A 22001-nucleotide genomic window follows, 5' to 3' on the forward strand; every position below is an offset into this window, starting at 1 on the left:
CAGGCCCGTACAGACCCCCAGCAGGCCCGCACAGACCCCCAGCAGGCCCGCACAGACCCCCGGCAGCCCGCACAGACCCCCGGCAGGCCCGCGCAGACCCCCGGCAGGCCCACGCAGACCCCCGTCAGGCCCGCACAGACCCCCGGCAGGCCCGCACAGACCCCCGGCAGGCCCGCACAGACCCCCGGCAGGCCCGCACAGACCCCCGGCAGGCCCGTACAGATCCCCAGCAGGCCCAAACAGACCCCCCCACGGTCACGCACAGACTCCGACCGCACACACAGACATGCAGTCTCCGCCCACGCACCACGCACACTCCATTATAGTGCATCATTGCACTATAGGAACTTCCGATTCTGGTATCCGATATCTTAAAAGTATCGGAACTCAGTATTGGAAATCCGATACAGCGAATATCGGCCGATATCTGATATTTGCAGTATCGGAATGCTCAACACTAGTGGTGACCATGTATGTGTTTTGACAGGAGAGATAGCAGGGAGTGCATCAAAAGGATAGTGGTGACCATGTATGTGTTTTGACAGGAGAGATAGCAGAGAGTGCAGCAACAGGAGAGTGGTGGCCACGTGTGTGGTGACAGGAGAGGTAGCAGGGAGCGTGGCAACAGGAGCATGGGGCCACGTGTGTGGTGACAGGAGAGGTAGCAGGAATTGTGGCAACAGGAGAGTGGTGGCCACGTGTGTGGTGACAGGAGAGGTAGCAGGAAGTGTGGCAACAGGAGAGTGGTGGCCACGTGTGTGGTGACAGGAGAGGTAGCAGGGAGTGCGGCAACAGGAGAGTGGTGGCCACGTGTGTGGTGACAGGAGAGGTAGCAGGAAGTGTGGCAACAGGAGAGTGGTGGCCACGTGTGTGGTGACAGGAGAGGTAGCAGGGAGTGCAGCAACAGGAGAGTGGTGGCCACGTGTGTGGTGACAGGAGAGGTAGCAGGGAGTGTGACAACAGGAGAGTGGTGCACACGTGTGTGGTGACAGGAGAGGTAGCAGGGAGTGCAGCAACAGGAGAGTGGTGGCCACGTGTGTGGTGACAGGAGAGGTAGCAGGGAGTGTGGCAACAGGAGAGTGGTGGCCACGTGTCTGGTGACAGGAGAGGTAGCAGGGAGTGCGGCAACAGGAGAGTGGTGGCCACGTATGTGGTGACAGGAGAGGTAACAGGGAACATGGCAACAGGAGAGTGGTGGCCACGTGTGTGGTGACAGGAGAGGTAGCAGGGAGTGTGGCAACAGGAGAGTGGTGGCCACGTGTCTGGTGACAGGAGAGGTAGCAGGGAGTGCGGCAACAGGAGAGTGGTGGCCACGTATGTGGTGACAGGAGAGGTAACAGGGAACATGGCAACAGGAGAGTGGTGGCCACGTATGTGGTGACAGGAGAGGTAACAGGGAACATGGCAACAGGAGAGTGGTGGCCACGTGTGTGGTGACAGGAGAGGTAGTAGGGAGTGCAGCGCAGGAGTGTAGTCTACCAGTGTGCTGGCTCTCTCTTTATTCACCACTACAAGAGTTCTGAACACATCCAAGGGCATTCGCATTGCTTGCTTTCCTGTCACTCTGGTCGGGCACCAGTTGGTAAGTGTGATCAAATGACACTTTTCCCGGAGATAGGTGCGGGTCTCAGAGTTGGAGCACATATCTATCAGGCATTTATGTGGTATATGCTGTCTATATGCCATGAGTGTCTGTTCTGAGACAATTTCTTTCATTGCAACATACAGACGGGCACTGTGGCACCCTAGCCTGTGGCTGTAAGGGAATAATGAGAGTTGTACTTTATTTCAGGTGTAATATGAAGTACCTAATTTCTTTTGAACTATTCTAAGTAGCTGGACATACAAAGCAACAAGCATTATACACTGGACATGTGCGACTGGCATTGTCTGATTGGAATTTTACCTGTAGAAGACGAGAAGTATGGATCCTAGGGAAAGCAAATGGAAAATCTACCCAAAGTATAAAGTCCTTGTTAGTCGGGGATGAGGGTGCTGTAACGGAAATTCTCTTTTGCTGCCAAAAACGAAAGTGGTGGAGCCTGTAGGCTTCTTTCAGAGACATGAAAAGTGCTAACCATCTGCAACAGAACATAGTGCATAATACAATATGACAATTTCTTCAGTTTATGGCCTTTAAAATGTTGTCACAGCTGACAGATTCCCTTTAAAGCCTTGATTAAACAAAACTGGCGTGTATGTGGGCGTGCAGAAATAGCTGCCGCGCATCATCTCGGCTCTGCCCATTTTGGTGTGGCTACCCGACACTGGCGTGAAAAAGGCAAACATCAAAACATTTTTGTACAACTTTGTGTAACACAAAAACTCTGCCCATCTCAGGGCGCTTTATGCCAGAATTCTGGTGTAAACACTATGATCAATCAGGGCCCAAGTACATTTTTTCCCCTAATAAATGCTTTGTTTAAAGGGAAAAAAATAAAATAATTGAAACTACTGGTACTGTGACAAACACAAAGACCGGTTCTAAAATTATTGCTTTTTTTCCCACACATAGTATACGCCATAAAAACAAACACTAGCTAAAACAGCCAAAACGGATTGCCTCTCATCATCTCCTTCCTGACATAAGATGCACCAATACGGCTTTTCAAATTCTGATGTATTGTGGAGGCTCAGTACTTGAGCCCACTCAATACCAGGCAAGTACCAGCTGTGCAACATCTATTGAAAAAAGAACTTTCACCAGTTTGAGCATGATAAACCGGCCACATTGCTGAATATTGGGTGCAGAGCTGAGTAAAGCATAGGTTTTTTTTTCAATTTCTCAACTCCATTGTGGAGATATTAGCTTGTAAAGTGTAGGTTATAATTTATGTTAAGTCCAAGGGGCATTACCAGAGATTTGTCTCGGGGGACGTGTTCTTTTTCCCCTGTATGTTGCTGACCAATCATAAACATGAGGCGGCGTATGCATATATGTAATAGACGTCAGCACAGACTACAATATGCTTTCCTTATTTTGATTCCCAAATTGTATTTTTTTTTTATATATATTTTTCCCAAATATTCTTTTACAAAGGATTTTTTCTACTAAACAAACCTTTTCAGTTATAGTTGGGATGACCTTTAAGGGGTTGTATCAGGTGTATAAAAGTTATAACCAATAAATAGGATTAAGATAGTGTATAACATACAGATCATAGAATACAACAATTGAATCCCCCACCAATCCTGAAACAAGGGAGACAGCAAGCGCAATAGGGCCTTATCTGGTGGAGAAATTGGTCTAGGTGAGAGGTAAAGGAATTGCTCACCTTTTGGGGTTGCTTAACCCACAACTGAGGAATCAAGGTGCAACAAGCTGCTCCAGTACTCTCAGATTGGGAAATCCTGCCATGTAGACAAATTGGTGGAAGATCGGAGTAGTAGTCTGTGCTGCTGTGTTAGATTGAAGAAATCCTGAGAACGTGATGAGGGATTAGACCATATAAGTTTATTCTCGACGTGTTTGAACTTGAACCAACATTTTCATCAGGAGAAGCACAATGTTAAAGTAGGAAATGCGTTGAGAATAAACCACACGATCCAATCCATCATCACATCCTCTGGATTTCTTGAATCTACAACAGGAGCGCAGACTACTACTCTTATCCTCCACCAATCCTGAGCACAGGGCTCTGCAGTGCCCTGTCTGAATGGTGTGGAGATCGAGCATGTGCACATACACCCCATTTATTCTGTACGGGACTGCCAAAGATTGCCAAACACTACTCGGTCCTACAGAGAATGAATGGAGCAAAGCTGCACATGCTCGGCCTTCATTCCATCCAAACGGTGACCTGCAGAACCCCACACATGGGCACACTTCTCAATCCCAGAAAGGTTTTAACACTGGCCTAAGATATAAGCTTGCATTTACCTGGCTTGGTGTCCATTGCGCATTACATTGGCCATCTCTGCGGGAGAGATATTAATGAAACGGAGAAACGAAAAGCAGCTCTCTTCGTCTGACCCTTGGTTTAAAAAGAAAAAAAAAAGATAAATTCATATAAAAATGGTAAGCAATATAGAAAATATAATAATAGAATATTGTGCATGCAATAACAAAAGATTTAAAGGTGTTTTACCAGGGTACAAATGGTTTTAGGTTGGGGTGAGTCAGACCAATTCTATTCCCTATAATGGGCCATTTATAGCAAATCCCATACATAATGTATCTTCAAGGCCTTTAAACCAGATGCCACGTGCCATGCATGTGAATATGAGTATGGGAGGGGGAGTAGAGAATAAATATGGAAACGGTCAGGATAATAAACAAACACCACCAAGCTCACTCACGTGACTTACTTTTCTTATGGAAGAGCGATTGCTGAATGTGATCTGGTGCAAATGGCGAAAGGAGAGTTCGTAACCACCTACAGAGACAAAATCAGAAGAAGCTCCGACATGTCAGCAGCGACTCCAGGCACAACCAGGTGAAATACTCAACTGCTTTATCCTGTCTAATGTTTAAGTGTTTCAGGCCAAGGTCAGACAAAAGTATGGAAAAGCCTCCGATCTCCATCCACATGTCCAGATTTTACATCTGGGACACATCCATTTTGATACATCAACATTTTCAAATGTACTAGATCGCATACAGTTTCCAAGGTTAATATCATTAAAAATTGGATGCAATATGGATGATCCGCATGGGAACCAATTTTTTGTTCTTTGCACCCATAGACTTTTATAGGCAAGTCCAAAATCCAAAACATGGAAATTATTAGTGCATGTTGCAATTTCTTTTTCCACATGGACACTTGGTCCATGTGGAAAGGAGGATATTTGGTTCTTACTGTAAAATCTGTTTCTTGTAGCCTTCACTGAGAGACAACAGAAAACGACGAAAGTCTGCTCCCACCTGGAAGCTGACACTAAGGGTACAACGAAAGAAAAATGTCGGCAACTCCACAAAAGGCTACACCTTGCCTGTCGACACCATGATATTCAAAAAACGAAGACCACCCAAAGAGAGGAAAATGTGTCTCCCAAAGAAGGCTACAAGAAAGAGATTTTATGGGTAGTACCAAAATCCTCTTTCCACAGACGCTTCATTGGGGGACACAGGAAACCTGGGATATCAAAAAGCAGTGCCTGAGGTGGGAAAACTGATAATAATGCAGAAGGAGAAACGGAAATCCCTCAGAATACCAACCAAATGATTGAGGCTTGCAGTATCACTCATCCAAGACTTGATGTAATGGTAAAGGTTGTGTGAAGATATTGACAGATCGAGGTCTACAGAGTAGAAGAACAAGTGCCAAGAGACATACGACCCAGGAGGGTTCTATAGCACAGGTAGGGCGAGCTCTGCCTAGATGGTGGCATCTTGGCATAGCCTAATTTTCTGCAATGGCTGATCAAAAACAGAAATTAATAGCAGCCGTAGAGGTGATCAGACCTCAGCAAGAGTATACCAGGAGGACTAATGAGGCATGAGAACGTCTGAACGGAGCTGTGAGACTTATTTAGAGCGGCACATTCCTGACCACGTCAGACTGTAGATGAAGTCAGGGAGATGAGAGGAGAAGTTCTTAAAGGAAGGAGAGCAATTTCATCATTGAGGTAGAAGATGGAGAACTAGCTAAGGAGAAAGGAGGGTGCAAAACACAAGGCCACTCTGTCCCAGTGAAGGAGAGAGATAGACGAGAGCCACCATTTGGAGCCTCACCAGATGGAAAAGATCTAAGAGGAAATGAAATCACCTTGCCAAAAAAACCCTGAGTGGAGAGACGTCTCTGAAAGTATCAAAAGGAGGGGACTGATGGGCGTCCAGGACCAGACTTAGGTCCCTTGGATCCAGGAAGGCCAATATAGTGGCCCCAAGGTTTGCCTTGCCAAGGCGGAAGGTTCTCACCTGAGGCTTGGAAGTCAGGTACCACTTTAAAAGGACAGGCAAGGCAGAGAACTGGCCCGTAGGAGCCAACCCTTGCACAAGATCAAAATTAAAAAAAATGAAACAGAGTTTAGCTTCTGTAAGTACAAAACAGACAAAAACAGGACTGAAACTCAGACCTGTATCTGACTCCTACATGACTCTCCGCTGAACTGAATGGCACAGTGTCTGCAGGCCAGGTGTAACCAGATCACTCTGCAGTGATATTGATCTATCTTTTTTTTCTGCAAATGAGGCATAAAGCTCTCTGGGGGTGTCAGAGCACTTCCCAAGCCTCCGCCTCCCAAGGATGTTTCCCCTCCCAGCACCAGTTCCTGGCCTGGCGCCTGACATAACACAGGCAGTGAGCTATAAATGAAGGTAAAGATGGTGGTGGGAAGGAAAAATTCTCAGAAGGCGGAGGCTTGGGAAGATCTCTGACACACCCAGAGTGCTTAACGTCTCTTTTGCATATGATTTTTTTTTTCAACTACTCTCTCAGGACTTTTTTAGACACATAACTAACTCTTAATTAAGAGCCATCCTACACACCTAGAAGAAGTACCTAAACCAACACAAAAGAGGATTCTTTACTGTAAGAGCAGTGAGATTGAAACTTTCTAACTTTATGCCAGAGAAAGTCGTCATGGTTAATTCACCAATTCATGAGTTGCCTAGATGCCATCCTTGGGCGTACTAATATCACAAGTTACAATAGTTCAGCTTGGTACCACATTTTTTGACTCACCTGTTACGCGAGTAATTTAAAAATTCTAAGTTTCCCTGCCGGTAGAGAAATTTTGATATCTGGTATGGCCTCAGTGCTAAGTAAAAGGGAGACCACGTTTCCTGACGCTCAAATAGTTCTGAGTGATTGCACACCTGAAAGAAGGAAACAACAACAACAAAAAAAGAATTAAAAAGGGGTTAATGGAGCTGAGAAGTATTACCACAAGATCATCTCACGTATCCAATGGATAGGGGATAACTTTCTGGTCACTGGGGTCCAACTGACATGGCCCCCTGTATTCCAGGGAAACAGAGCTCTGAAGAGCCCCAGATGAATGGAATGAAGATCGATCATGAATGCTGCTCCATTCATTCTAATGGGAGTTCCAAAGATCAGTCGAGCGCTCACATTAAGAGTGCATGGGGCGGTGGTGAACATGACTGACCACCATTCCATTCAGCCAGGGCTCTGTTGAGTTCCAATTCTCAAGTGGTTGGGCATGATCAGAAAATCATCCCCCATTAATCAGAGATAAAATTCAAATTTGAGAATACTCCTTAAAAAGAGAGGAAACTGGGAACATCTCCCCACTAGCAACATTTAGTTTTTTGGTTTTTTTTTTAAACTATCAACCGCCTTGTAATTTGTCAGAAATCTAAATCAGTCTAATTCCCTAAATGTAGGGAAAGTTATCTGATAAAAACAGTTCAATAACGAAGACGGCACAGAGAGAAATCAAGTAAAAGAGGGGAGAGAGAAAAAAAGTAAAAGAGAGGAGTGAGAAATCTAGAAGAAGAGGAGCGAGAAATCCAGCAGAAGAGAGGAGTGAGAAATCCAGCAGAAGAGAGGAGCGAGAAATCCAGCAGAAGAGAGGAGCGAGAAATCCAGCAGAAGAGAGGAGTGAGAAATCCAGCAGAAGAGAGGAGAGAGAAATCTAGAAGAAGAAAGGGTGAGAAATCCAGCAGAAGAGAGGAGCGAGAAATCCAGCAGAAGAGAGGAGAGAGAAATCCAGCAGAAGAGAGGAGCGAGAAATCCAGCAGGAGAGGAGCGAGAAATCCAGCAGAAGAGAGGAGCGAGAAATCCAGCAGAAGAGAGGAGTGAGAAATCCAGCAGAAGAGAGGAGCGAGAAATCCAGCAGAAGAGAGGAGCGAGAAATCCAGCAGAAGAGAGGAGTGAGAAATCCAGCAGAAGAGAGGAGAGAGAAATCTAGAAGAAGAAAGGGTGAGAAATCCAGCAGAAGAGAGGAGCGAGAAATCCAGCAGAAGAGAGGAGAGAGAAATCCAGCAGAAGAGAGGAGCGAGAAATCCAGCAGGAGAGGAGCGAGAAATCCAGCAGAAGAGAGGAGCGAGAAATCCAGCAGAAGAGAGGAGCGAGAAATCCAGCAGAAGAAAGGAGCGAGAAATCCAGCAGAAGAGAGGAGCGAGAAATCCAGCAGAAGAGAGGAGCGAGAAATCCAGCAGAAGAGAGGAGCGAGAAATCCAGCAGAAGAGAGGAGCGAGAAATCCAGCAGAAGAGAGGAGCGAGAAATCCAGCCGAAGAGAGGAGCGAGAAATCCAGCAGGAGAGGAGCGAGAAATCCAGCAGAAGAGAGGAGCGAGAAATCCAGCAGAAGAGATAAATCAAGCAAAAGAGGGTAAAAAGATCTAACATAGTGGTTGCTCTCTTTGGCCCATTAAACACTTATTTTGCCAGAAAATAATCTAAATCCACAGTAGAAAATCTGCTGCACATATGCCCCAGGATCATTCCACTGAGAAGGATAAATTAGTATGAACGTATGCAACTAATAAGTGGTCTTGCAAATTTTCCCAGCAGGAAAAATGTATTTGAAGTTTATTGGTCATATAACCCAACACAGCGACCTCCCTGGCACCTTACATAATAAAAGCACAAAAGATGGACTGACGTTCTTGTTCGGCCAGCAAACCGGACGTTACATTTGCGTAACATTATTTACACCGGACCACCGGTTATCTTATTTTCTAAGGAAATCAATGAAAAGTAAAACATTTTTCGTCCTCACCTTCCTGAATTGCATAACAAGGTTCATGAGACTACTGGTGGTGTTTTGTGCTTGTTGGGTTGTGCCCATGGAGGACTGAAGGAGGTCATCAATGGAGATTTTATTCTTCAAGGCTTGATATAGCAATTTCTGTCTACTAGTCAAATTGCAGTACATAAGGATTTCAATCTGCATTTTAAAGGAAAAAGTTATTACTTGCTTAATTTAAAAAAATGATAAAAAAATAAAATTATATTATGTAACAATATACAATGGAACTAATATATATATATATTTTTATTAAAAACAACAATTCCGTTGTTCAATAAAAAACAAATTTCTACAAAAAAAACAAAAAACAACAGGTTTACCTTGTCAGACAACTCGTTTTCTACATCCTTCTTGATTCTCCTGAGCATAAAGGGTTTGAGGATCATATGTAATCGAGACAGCTGATCTAATGACAAGAACATATAGGTCACGCACCCATCGCTCTCATGTCCATCCATAAGCAAAACGAGCCATTCCCATATCTGTAGGGCCTCCTTCACACGTCCGTGTTTCCAGCACGTATTTATAGGTTCTTACGGGTACCACACGTACACATTATACCCTATGCTGCCATTCACATGTCCCTTTTTTCTGGCAACACGGATGACAAAGGTCCATACAAGTTTATGGGTCCATGAAAAACATGTACAGCACATGGATGACATCCGTGTACCTTCCGTGTGCCTTCCATGTTTAACATGGCAAAGTATAGGAGAAGCTTTGTCATTTATTTTATCTATGTATAAACAACACTGATGACCACTGATGGTAAAAATGCACATGGATGACATCGGTGCTGGTTTCCCACATAAGTATTTTATACGGACATGTGAAGGAGGCCGAAGGAACGGTCCTGATACATCAAAGGAAGAGAAAACACCATGAACATTCCCAACATGAGGGCACAAACCAGTTTTGACCTTCCTGACTGATCCCCAGTTTTCATATTTGACATGTCACTGGTTTTTGTGACACATTCTACTTTATTTGCATTGCACTTCACTTTTAAAGGGAATCTGTCATCAGGTTATGGCTATGTAATCACACAACAGCATGATATAAGGACAGAGACCCCGATTCCAGCGATGTGTCAGTTTACTGGGTGCAGCAGTTGTGATAGAATCACAGTTTACTCTGCTGTAGATCTAGCAGAGCTCTGAATGCTAAGCTGTGCATAGCCCCCCACACTCGATTGTCAGCTTCCTGTGTATAATCCCACCCACACCACTGACTGAGCTTCCTGTGTATAACCACACCCACACCCGATTCTCAGCTTCCTGTGTATAACCACGCCCACACCACTGACAGCTTCCTGTGTATAACCCCGCCCACACCACTGATTTTGCGCTTCTTATGTGTATAACCCCACCCACACCACTGATTTTGCGCTTCCTATGTGTATAACCCCGCCCACACCACTGATTTTGCACTTCTTATGTGTATAACCCCACCCACACCACTGATTTTGAGCTTCCTGTGTATAACCCCGCCCACACCACTGATTCTGAGCTTTCTGTGTATAACCCCGCCCACACCCCTGATTCTGAGCTTCCTGTGTATAGCCCCACCCATACCACTGATTTTGAGCTTCCTGTGTATAACCTCGCCCACACCACTGATTCTGAGCTTCCTGTGTATAACCCCGCCCACACCACTGATTTTGCGCTTCTTGTGTATAACCCCACCCATACTACTGATTCTGAGCTTCCTGTGTGTAACCCCACCCACACCACTGATTCTGAGCTTCCTGTACATAATCCCGCCCACACCACTGACTGGCAGCTGTATACTGGCAGAAAGCTTCTAATCACTGGGAGGAGCAGAAACACGAGACATCTAGTGCTCCAAGTGATAATCTGCTGCCGTAAAAACACTCATTTTATTGAAACCGCAAAACACAGCCTAATTAGTGACACATCCCTGGAATCAGGGTTTCTGCCCCTACCTCACGCTGCTCTCAAATTACCTGTTAACAGATTCCCTTTAAAGTGACTTTGCGAGGCCAATCTTTTGGAAAATTCCCAAACAAGGCACCATAAGGAAACCTGAGGTACTGAATAAATCTAGATATTATGAAGACTCTGTATCCGTTTTGTCATCATATTCGTATCAGTAACAAGTGTATCCATCCAGCCATTTCCACAATCCCATCACGCTTCCTTCTTGGCGTTGTAATTTCAGTGTTGAGGACTGTGTGTAAGGGCAAAACTTTTAATAATTAAAAAAAAAAAAACAATATTAATCTTTTTCAGCAAGAATTTCTCTTTTTTTTTTCACAGGTTGAGCTCACTGACAGATTCTCCGCTAACCTGTTCGGCAGCCAGCCCCCAAAGGCAAACAGAGTGACATTTTTAATTACACAAATGATTGCGAGACAGAAAGACTTACTCTCATCAATGGCAGACTTGTTCTCCGCGTGGCTCTCTATGTCCTTGGAAAACCACTCGTTAAATTCATCATGAGAATCGAACAGTGTAGGCATAATGAAATGCAACAGGGCCCAAAGCTAGGAAGAAGGAAATGTTCAGATTGATGGCACCTTCCATCAGATACAAGGGAACGGCACTCACGCAGCATTAATTAGAAGTACTAGACGTATCAGATACTAAAGAAATCTCTCAACTGGGAAAAAATAATCTGGTGACAGGTCCTCTTTGACTCCAACTAGTAACCATTAATCAAACAAAAAAAAAATAAGGACATCTGTACCTCGGCCATTGTATTTTGGATGGGGGTGCCAGTTAAAAGTAGCCTGTTGCGGCACTGAAACTGTAACAGGATCTTCCACCGAACACTAAGGTCGAAAAGAAGAGAATAAATTCAGGCTTCATTACCAAGAATGATTTTACAATAAGGAGAGGAGGGCAGATGACAAGTACCTGGAACTGCTCTTCAAGGCTTGGGCTTCATCCAGCACCATATACTGCCACTTCACCCGCTGGAAGTATTTCACATCTTGCACTACCAGCTGGTAACTAGTGATCACTACATGGAATGGGGCTTCCTGTGTATACAGAGTTTTCTAGAAGAAAAAAGAGGAGTCAGGGGTATGGGGAGTAGAAGGAAACCTGCTTCTTTCACCTCCTGGATGGATTTTTCACTCAATTAAGAGGTAAAATCTGCTTCATCTCTGGAGATTTCCTAAAATAAGGGTATGTGCACATGTTGTGGTTTTTTTACGCCAAAAAAAACCGCAACATTTTACAGCATCAGCAAAGTGAATGATCTTTCTTGAATCCCCTGCACACACTGCTTAATTTTTCTGTGCAGATTTGCAGCATGTCCATTCTTTAAGTGTATTTCACTCATGCTAATGACTGGGAAAAACACACACTAATTAAAAAACAAACAAAGAGGTGCACATTTTATGCAGTGCTTTTCCTGCAGAAATGTCTGCAGTAAATACTTAAGGTCTGCACATGCCCCAAGAAGGAGGCTGTACACTAAAATAAGATGAGACAACAGCACGCAAACAAGCACCGTCCTTTTTTATCATGGGGAAACACACACTTCAAAACGACATGAAAAAAAAAATTGGCAAAACCTTTAGGTTTAGCTTTAGGAAACAGACAATTGACAAGTTGAAATGTATGTGATCACCAGGTGCTGGTAGAAGTATTTGGGGTTTATGTTCTACCATCATATATTCACGGGATTTCCCTTCTCTCCTATGCGCAATTCTGATAATAAAGGGATAGTAATAAAATTAAAAAAAAAAAAAAAAAAAAAAAATATATATATATATATATATATATATATATATATATATATATATATATATATATATATATATATATATATATATATATATATATATATATATATATATATATATATATATACAGTGGGGCAAAAAAGTATTTAGTCAGTCAGCAATAGTGCAAGTTCCACCACTTAAAAAGATGAGAGGCGTCTGTAATTTACATCATAGGTAGACCTCAACTATGGGAGACAAACTGAGAAAAAAAAATCCAGAAAATCACATTGTCTGTTTTTTTAACATTTTATTTGCATATTATGGTGGAAAATAAGTATTTGGTCAGAAACAAACAATCAAGATTTCTGGCTCTCACCGACCTGTAACTTCTTCTTTAAGAGTCTCCTCTTTCCTCCACTCATTACCTGTAGTAATGACACCTGTTTAAACTTGTTATCAGTATAAAAAGACACCTGTGCACACCCTCAAACAGTCTGACTCCAAACTCCACTATGGTGAAGACAAAAGAGCTGTCAAAGGACACCAGAAACAAAATTGTAGCTCTGCACCAGGCTGGGAAGACTGAATCTGCAATAGTCAACCAGCTTGGAGTGAAGAAATCAACAGTGGGAGCAATAATTAGAAAACGGAAGACATACAAGACCACTGATAATCTCCCTCGATCTGGGGCTCCACGCAAAATACCACCCCGTGGGGTCAGAATGATCACAAGAACGGTGAGCAAAAATCCCAGAACCACGCGGGGGGACTTAGTGAATGAACTGCAGAGAGCTGGGACCAATGTAACAAGGCCTACCATAAGTAACACACTACGCCACCATGGACTCAGATCCTGCAGTGCCAGACGTGTCCCACTGCTTAAGCCAGTACATGTCCGGGCCCGACTGAAGTTTGCTAGAGAGCATTTGGATGATCCAGAGGAGTTTTGGGAGAATGTCCTATGGTCTGATGAAACCAAACTGGAACTGTTTGGTAGAAACACAACTTGTCGTGTTTGGAGGAAAAAGAATACCGAGTTGCATCCATCAAACACCATACATACTGTAAAGCATGGTGGTGGAAACATCATGCTTTGGGGCTGTTTCTCTGCAAAGGGGCCAGGACGACTGATCCGGGTACATGAAAGAATGAATGGGGCCATGTATCGTGAGATTTTGAGTGCAAACCTCCTTCCATCAGCAAGGGCATTGAAGATGAAATGTGGCTGGGTCTTTCAACATGACAATGATCCAAAGCACACCGCCAGGGCAACGAAGGAGTGGCTTCGTAAGAAGCATTTCAAGGTCCTGGAGTGGTCTAGCCAGTCTCCAGATCTCAACCCTATAGAAAACCTTTGGAGGGAGTTGAAAGTCCGTGTTGCCAAGCGAAAAGCCAAAAACATCACTGCTCTAGAGGAGATCTGCATGGAGGAATGGGCCAACATACCAACAACAGTGTGTGGCAACCTTGTGAAGACTTACAGAAAACGTTTGACCTCTGTCATTGCCAACAAAGGATATATTACAAAGTATTGAGATGAAATTTTGTTTCTGACCAAATACTTATTTTCCACCATAATATGCAAATAAAATGTAAAAAAAACAGGCAATGTGATTTTCTGGATTTTTTTTTCTCAGTTTGTGTCCCATAGTTGAGGTCTACCTATGATGTAAATTACAGACGCCTCTCATCTTTTTAAGTGGTGGAACTTGCACTATTGCTGACTGACTAAATACTTTTTTGCCCCACTGTATATATATATATATATATATATATATATATATATATATATATATATATATATATATATATATATATATATATATATATATATATATATATATATATATATATATATATTATATATATATATATTATATATATATATTATATATATATATATATATAATATATATATATATATATATATATATATATATATATATATATATATATATATATATATTGTATCATACAATTATTAGGTTCTGTAGAAGGACGTAGATCTGGGGATTTATTATGATGGAATATAGGCTGAACTGGATGGACAAATGTCTTTTTTCGGCCTTACTAACTATGTTACTATGACTGATCACTACAAATGGCTGATGTGTATATATATAATATTAAAAAATATTAGGTAGAATAAAAAAGAGACACTAGTACTTTCAATAGATTTGCTCATCGATTCTCACCTGACCCCAAAATTTCCGAATTACTTTCCTTTCATGTGGATTGCCCCAGTAAGGCAGGACCTAGAAAAGAACAAAACCTTGTCAGTTTCCAGGAGATGGCAGTCAGAGGGTTAATGTAATTAAACAACGCCTTGTGTGTCAGAGTGCCCTGCCAATATGATTCTTCAGGACAGTACAATTTCAGTACAGCCAAAATTAGACAGATTGTATTTCTAAATTTTAGTGATTTAAAAGAAATTTGTAAAGGAAAAAAAAAATTAAAGAAATTTGGATTGTGTTGCCATTTTGGAAGTCCGCTGTATATGGTAACTGCCAACAACCACTGTGTGTGAAGCAGGCTCAACTCCTCCACCTCGCTCCTGTCCACCGCCCCACTCTTCTCCAGCGCCACGCTCCTCTCCCAAATCCAAAACCTCTCCTGCACCCCACTCCTCTCCAGCGTCCTGTCCTGCTCCTCTCCTGCACCCCGCTCCTCTCCACTGCCCCACTCTCCTCTCACGTGCCCCAAACCTCTCCTGCACCCCACTCCTCTCCAGCGTCCTGTCCTGCTCCTCTCCTGCACCCCACTCCTCTCCACCGCCCCACTCTCCTCTCCCGTGTCCCAAACCTCTCCTGCACCCCACTCCTCTCCAGCGTCCCGTCCTGCTCCTCTTCTGTACTCCACTCCTCTCCACCGCCCCACTCTCCTCTGCCGTGTCCCAAACCTCTCCTGCACCCCACTCCTTGCCAGCGTCCCGTCCTGCTCCTCTCCTGCACCCCGCTCTTCTCCACCGCCCCACTCTCCTCTCACGTGTCCCAAACCTCTCCTGCACCCCACTCCTCACCAGCGTCCTGTCCTGCTCCTCTCCTGCACCCCGCTCCTCTCCACCGCCCCACTCTCCTCTCCCGTGTCCCAAACCTCTCCTGCACCCCACTCCTTGCCAGCGTCCCGTCCTGCTCCTCTCCTGCACCCCGCTCCTCTCCACCGCCCCACTCTCCTCTCCCGTGTCCCAAACCTCTCCTGCACCCCACTCCTCTCCACCGCCCCACTCTCCTCTCACGTGTCCCAAACCTCTCCTGGACCCCACTCCTCTCCAGCGTCCCATCCTGCTCCTCTCCTGCACCCCGCTCCTCTCCACCGCCCCACTCTCCTCTCACGTGTCCCAAACCTCTCCTGCACCCCACTCCTCTCCAGCGTCCCGTCCTGCTCCTCTCCTGCACCCCGCTCCTCTCCACCGCCCCACTCTCCTCTCACGTGTCCCAAACCTCTCCTGCACCCCACTCCTCTCCAGCGTCCTGTCCTGCTCTTCTCCTGCACCCCACTCCTCTCCACCACCCCACTCTTCTCCAGCGCCACTCTCCTCTCCCAAGTACCAAACTTTTCCTGCACCCGCTCCTCACTCCTCTACTGCATTCCGTCCTGCTCTTCTCCTGCATCCCACTCCTCTCCCACGTTCCGTCCTGCTCCTCTCCTGTACCCCGCTCATCTCCCACGTTCCATCCTGCTCCTCTCCTGCATCTCGCTCCTCTCCCGCATTCCGTCCTGCTCCTCTCCTGCATCTCGCTCCTCTCCCGCATTCCGTCCTGCTCCTCTCCTGCTCCCCGCTCCTCTCCCGCATTCCGTCCTGCTCCTCTTCTGCTCCCCACTCCTCTCCTGCTCCCCGCTCCTCTCCCGCGTTCCGTCCTGCTCCTCTCCTGCTCCCAGCTCCTCTCTCACGTTCCGTCCTGCTCCTCTCCTGCTCCCCGCTCCTCTCCCGCGTTCCGTCCTGCTCCTCTCCTGCTCCCAGCTCCTCTCTCACGTTCCGTCCTGCTCCTCTCCTGCTCTCCGCTCCTCTCTCGCGTCCCGTACTGCTCCCCGCTCTTCTCCTGTGTCCCGTCCTGCTCCTCTCTCCTCTCCTGCTTCCCGTCCTGCTCCTCGATCCTCTCCAGCTTCCCATCCTGCTCCTCTCCCGCGTCCCGTCCTGCTCCCCGCTCCTCTCCTGTGTCTCGTCCTGCTCCACTCCTGCACCCCGCTCCTCTCCCACATCCCGTCTTACTCCTCTCCTGCACCCCACTCTTCTCCCGAACCCCGCTCCTCTCCTGCGTCCTGCCCTGCTCCTCTCCTGCGTTCCATCCTGCTCCTCTCCTGCACCCCGCTCCTCTCCCGCATCCCGTCCTGCTCCTCCTGCACCCCACTCCTCTCCCGCGTCCCGTCCTGCCCCTCTCCTGCACCCCGCTCTTCTCCAGCGCCACTCTCCTCTCCCGAGTCCCAAACCTCTCCTGTACCCCACTCCTCTCCAACGTCCTGTCCTGCTCCTCTCCTGCACCCCACTCCTCTCCCGCGTCCCGTCCTGCTCCTCTCCCGCACACCACTCCTCTCCCGCATCCCGTCCTGCTCCTCCTGCACCCAACTCCTCTTCCAAACGCCGCTCCTCTACCGAATCCCGCTGCTCTCCCGCACCCCACTCCTCTCCCGCGTTCCGTCCTGCTCCTCTTCTGCACCCCACTCCTCTCCCGCATCCCGTCCTGCTCCTCTCCACCGCCCCACTCTTCTCCAGCGCCACTCTCCTCTTCCGAGTCCCAAACCTCTCCTGCACCCCACTCCTCTCCAGCGTCCTGTCCTGCTCCTCTCCTGCACCCCACTACTCTCCCACATCTTGTCCTGCTCATCTCCTGCACCCCACTCCTCTCCTGCATCCTGTCCTGCTCCTCTCCTGCAACCCACACCTCTCCCGCGTTCCGTCCTGCTCCTCTCATGCACCCCGCTCTTCTCCCACGTCCCGTCCTGCTCTTCTTCTGCACCCCACTCCTGTCTCGCGTCCCGTCCTGCTCCTCTCCTGCACCCCGCGTCCCGTCCTGTTTCTCTTCTGCACCCCGCTCCTCTCCTGCGTCCCGTCCTGCTCCTCTCCCACATCCCGTTCTACTCCTCTCTTGCACCCCACTCCTCTCCCGAACCCCGCTCCTCTCCTGCGTCCCGTTCTGCTACTCTCCTGCACCCCGCTCCTCTCCTGCATCCCGTGCTGCTCCTCCTGCCCCCCACTCCACTCCCGAACCCAGCTCCTCTCCCGCACCCCAATCCTCTCCCAAACCCTGCTTCTTTCCCGTGTCCCGTCCTGCTCCTCTTCTGCACTCCGCTCCTCTCCCACATCCCGTCCTGCTCCTCTCCTGCACCCCACTCCTCTCCCGCATCCCGTCCTGCTCCTCTCCTGCACCCGACTCCTACCTTGCTTCCCGTCCTGCTCCTCTCCTGCACCCCGCTCCTCTCCCGCGTTCCGTCCTGCTCCTCTCCTGGACTCTGCTCCTCTCCAGTGTCCCGTCCTGCTCCTCTCCTGCACCCCGCTCCTCCCAAACATCCCGTTCTGCTACTCTCCTGCACCCCGCTCCTCTCCTGCATCCCGTGCTGCTCCTCCTGCCCCCCACTCCTCTCCCGAACCCAGCTCCTCTCCCGCACCCCACTCCTCTCCCAAACCCTGCTCCTTTCCCGTGTCCCGTCCTGCTCCTCTTCTGCACTCCGCTCCTCTCCCGCATCCCGTCTTGCTCCTCTCCTGCACCCCACTCCTCTCCCGCATCCTGTCCTGCTCCTCTCCTGCACCCGACTCCTACCTTGCTTCCCGTCCTGCTCCTCTCCTGCACCCCGCTCCTCTCCCGCGTTCCGTCCTGCTCCTCTCCTGGACTCTGCTCCTCTCCAGTGTCCCGTCCTGCTCCTCTCCTGCACCCCGCTCCTCTCCTGCATCCCGTGCTGCTCCTCCTGCCCCCCACTCCTCTCCCGAACCCAGCTCCTCTCCCAAACCCTGCTCCTTTCCCGTGTCCCGTCCTGCTCCTCTTCTGCACTCCGCTCCTCTCCCGCATCCCGTCCTGCTCCTCTCCTGCACCCCACTCCTCTCCCGCATCCCGTCCTGCTCCTCTCCTGCACCCGACTCCTACCTTGCTTCCCGTCCTGCTCCTCTCCTGCACCCCGCTCCTCTCCCGCGTTCCGTCCTGCTCCTCTCCTGGACTCTGCTCCTCTCCAGTGTCCCGTCCTGCTCCTCTCCTGCACCCCGCTCCTCTCCCGCGTTCCGTCCTGCTCCTCTCCTGGACTCTGCTCCTCTCCAGTGTCCCGTCCTGCTCCTCTCCTGCACCCCGCTCCTCTCCCGCGTTCCGTCCTGCTCCTCTCCTGGACTCTGCTCCTCTCCAGTGTCCCGTCCTGCTCCTCTTCTGCACTCCGCTCCTCTCCCGCATCCCGTCCTGCTCCTCTCCTGCACCCGACTCCTACCTTGCTTCCCGTCCTGCTCCTCTCCTGCACCCTGCTCCTCTCCTGCACCCCGCTCCTCTCCTGCGTTCCGTCCTGCTCCTCTCCTGGACTCTGCTCCTCTCCAGTGTCCCGTCCTGCTCCTCTCCTGCACCCCGCTCTTCTCCAGCGCCACTCTCCTCTCCCGAGTCCCAAACCTCTCCTGCACCCCACTCCTCCCAAACATCCTGTCCTGCTCCTCTCCTGCACCCCACTTCTCTACCGCATCCCATCCTGCTCCTCTCCTGCACACCACTCCTCTCCCGCACACCACTCCACTCCCTCACACCACTCCTCTCCCGCATCCCGTCTTGCTCCTCCTCCACCCAACTCTTTCCCGAACCCTGCTCCACTACCGAATCCCACTCCTCTTCCGCGTCCTGTCCTGCTCCTCTCCTGCACCCCACTCCTCTCCCGCGTCCCGTCCTGCTCCTCTCCTGCACCCCACTTCTCTCCCGAACCCCACTCCTCTCCTGCACCCACTACTCTCTCGCGTCCCGTCCTGCTCCTTTCCTGCACCCCACTCCTCTCCCAAGTTCCGTCCTGCTCCTCTCCTGCACCCCGCTCCTCTCCCGCGTTCCGTCCTGCTCCTCTCCTGCTCTCTTCTCCCACGTTCCGTCCTGCTCCCCGTTCCGCTGCTTTCCCATGTCCTGTCCTGCTCCTCTCCTACACCCCACTCCTCTCCCGCGTTCCGTCCTGCTCCTCGCTCCTCTCCCGCTTCCCGTCCTGGTCCTCTCCTGCACCCCACTCCTCTCCCCCCATTCCGTCCTTCTACTCTCCTGCTCCCCGCACCTCTCCTGCTTACCGTCTTTGTCCTCTCCTGCACCCCACTCCTCTCCCCCCGTTCCGTCCTTCTACTCTCCTGCTCCCCTCCCGCTTCCCGTCCTGCTCCTCTCTTGCACCCCACTCCTCTCCTGCGTTCCATCCGGCTCCTCTCCTGCTCCCCACTCCTCTCCCGCATTCCGTCCTACTCCCCGCTCCTCTCTCACTTGCCATCTTGCTCCTATCCTGCATCCCGTCCTGCTCCTCTCCTGTACCCCACTCCTCTCCCGCTTGCCATCCTGCTCCTCTCTCGCATTCCGTGCTCTTCTCCTGCTCCCCGCCCGCTTCCCGTCCTGCTCCTCTCCACTGCCCCGTCCTGCTCCTCTCCTGCACCCCGCTCCTCTCCACCGTCCCATTCTTCTCCAGCGTCCCGCTTCTTTTGTGAATCCCAAACCTCTCTCGCACCTCGCTCCTCTTCCGTGTCCCGTCCCATGGCCCGCCCCTCTCCCACGCCCCGCCCCTCTCCCACGCCCAGCTCCTCTCCCACGCCCCGCTCCTCTCCTCTCCCACGCCCCGCTCCTCTCCCACGCCCCGCTCCTCTCCCACACCCGCTCCTCTCCCACGCCCAGCTCCTCTCCCACGCCCCGCTCCTCTCCCACGCCCCGCTCCTCTCCCACGCCCAGCTCCTCTCCCACGCCCCGCTCCTCTCCCACGCCCGCTCCTCTCCCACGCCCCGCTCCTCTCCCACGCCCCGCTCCTCTCCCACGCCCAGCTCCTCTCCCCCCGCCCCGCTCCTCTCCCACGCCCCTCTCCCACTCCCCGCCTCTCTCCCACGCCCCGCTCCTCTCCCCCGCCCCGCTCCTCTCCCATGCCCGGCTCCTCTCCCACGCCCGCTTGGTCAGAGCAAGCACTGCCTTATAAGAGTCCTCCGGCACATGCGCACACAGTGGAACAACAGGTGCCAACGTCTCTGCTCACAGACCTCTCTGCTGCCACCACTCCTCTGTTACAGAGAGATGAGGAGAGGCCGGAGTGAGGAGTCTGAGCGCACACTGGAGGATTCTTTTCAGACAGTGTTCGTTTTGGCCTAAATGTAAAGGGGATGTCCAGGCTTGGGAGAAAAATCACTATGTGATTAGTGTGATTTCCTTGGGGTGAGCGAGCCGGTATTTGCAGACTAGACCCATCTGGCCTGTCTCAGCTCATTCCTACTGATACAAGCCGACGCGTTTTGTCCGAAGCCACGACAACATCTTTAAATTAATACAGTTTGAAAAGAAGTCAAATTTATCACAATGGCTCATGATAAACTGTGCGCCTCAACAGACACATTGGTGTCACTTTCCATCACTTCTTGGTTGGCTTACTTTTAGACCATCTATTTTGTACCAGAATTTGGTGCACAATGCTGCAGGATAGCACAACTAATCCCCACTGTGCCGAGTTACAGCCAGTATGGAATAAGCAGCGGCGTTGTAAACTCATACAAATAGGTCTAATAGTTGCTGCTGCAATTCGCGTAGTCGGTGTGCTACTTTCACTTGCTGCAGTTTCTCCATAACAAAAAAAAAACTGCTGACGGATTTCGTTTAAAAATTGGGCTATATAGTCTAATAGGGCACTTTGTACCCCTTTCACACATCTGTCTTCAGACAGAAAACTTGGAAAAGATTAGTAATAAATTTATTAAAGTCATTTCAAAAGCGCGTACTAGAACTGTATACAGATCGTAATTACCTTGAACCGTGGCACAAATCTTGAAAATTCTTGATGCCAGTTGTTCAATGTCGAGGCAGGTGAAATAATTAGAAAAGGACCCCAGATGTTCTCTCGCTGGAAAAAGAAAAAGAAACAATTAGCCCCTCACTGCCAAAGCCGGTCTTCACCTTCTGAGAGACCCATTATCCAAAACTGACCGGGCATGTAGTAATAACTGTAGAACGTGTCTACGCATCCCAGTGACACTGAGAAGGTTTCTTCTGGACACATTGTCCTTTATGTTAGTTGGAAATGACGAATTGCAAAGGGCCAGAATAGCAGAAAGCCCACAAGGAGTTGCTGTAGGGGGTGTACTAAGCATTTTGAACCCACAGGTGATTCACAGAATATTATAACATTGATACGTGAAAACAAAAATTGAGGGTTTTTTCCCACTAAAACTTTATAAGCCCCAAATATTTCCGTTTCAGAAGAAGTAATAGGAGAACATGGCCCCAGACTTTGTAAAGCAATTTCTCCTGAGTACACCAATACACCATATGTGGTCAGAAACTACTGTTTGGTGACACATCAGGACTCGGGGAAAAAAAAAGAAGAAACACTATTTGGGTTTTGGAGTGAGATTCTGGCTGGACAAGATAGCGAAAGCCATGTTGAATTTCCAGAGCCCCTAAGGTGCCAAAACAGGCGAAACACCCTACAAGTGACCACATTTAGGAAACTACACCTCAAGAGATTCATCA

General features: G+C 48.8%; 1 protein-coding gene across 2 annotated transcripts in view; it reads right to left on the reverse strand.

Annotated features, from left to right (window-relative positions):
* The window catches only part of INO80 (INO80 complex ATPase subunit), a 171826-nt gene that overhangs the window by 54553 nt on the left and 95272 nt on the right, over window positions 1–22001 (reverse strand). For both annotated transcript variants that reach the window (XM_069730102.1, XM_069730109.1), the window contains 11 exons: window positions 21277–21372; window positions 14553–14612; window positions 11540–11682; window positions 11370–11454; window positions 11049–11166; window positions 8981–9066; window positions 8631–8798; window positions 6627–6760; window positions 4309–4376; window positions 3881–3974; window positions 1907–2081 (listed from right to left, as the gene is read on the reverse strand). In XM_069730102.1, coding sequence (XP_069586203.1) covers window positions 1907–2081; window positions 3881–3974; window positions 4309–4376; window positions 6627–6760; window positions 8631–8798; window positions 8981–9066; window positions 11049–11166; window positions 11370–11454; window positions 11540–11682; window positions 14553–14612; window positions 21277–21372 — 1227 coding nt within the window. The remainder of the gene's footprint in view (window positions 1–1906; window positions 2082–3880; window positions 3975–4308; window positions 4377–6626; window positions 6761–8630; window positions 8799–8980; window positions 9067–11048; window positions 11167–11369; window positions 11455–11539; window positions 11683–14552; window positions 14613–21276; window positions 21373–22001) is intronic.

Source organism: Ranitomeya imitator, chromosome 1 (genome assembly GCF_032444005.1).
Source record: "Ranitomeya imitator isolate aRanImi1 chromosome 1, aRanImi1.pri, whole genome shotgun sequence".
Taxonomy (NCBI): domain Eukaryota; kingdom Metazoa; phylum Chordata; class Amphibia; order Anura; family Dendrobatidae; genus Ranitomeya; species Ranitomeya imitator.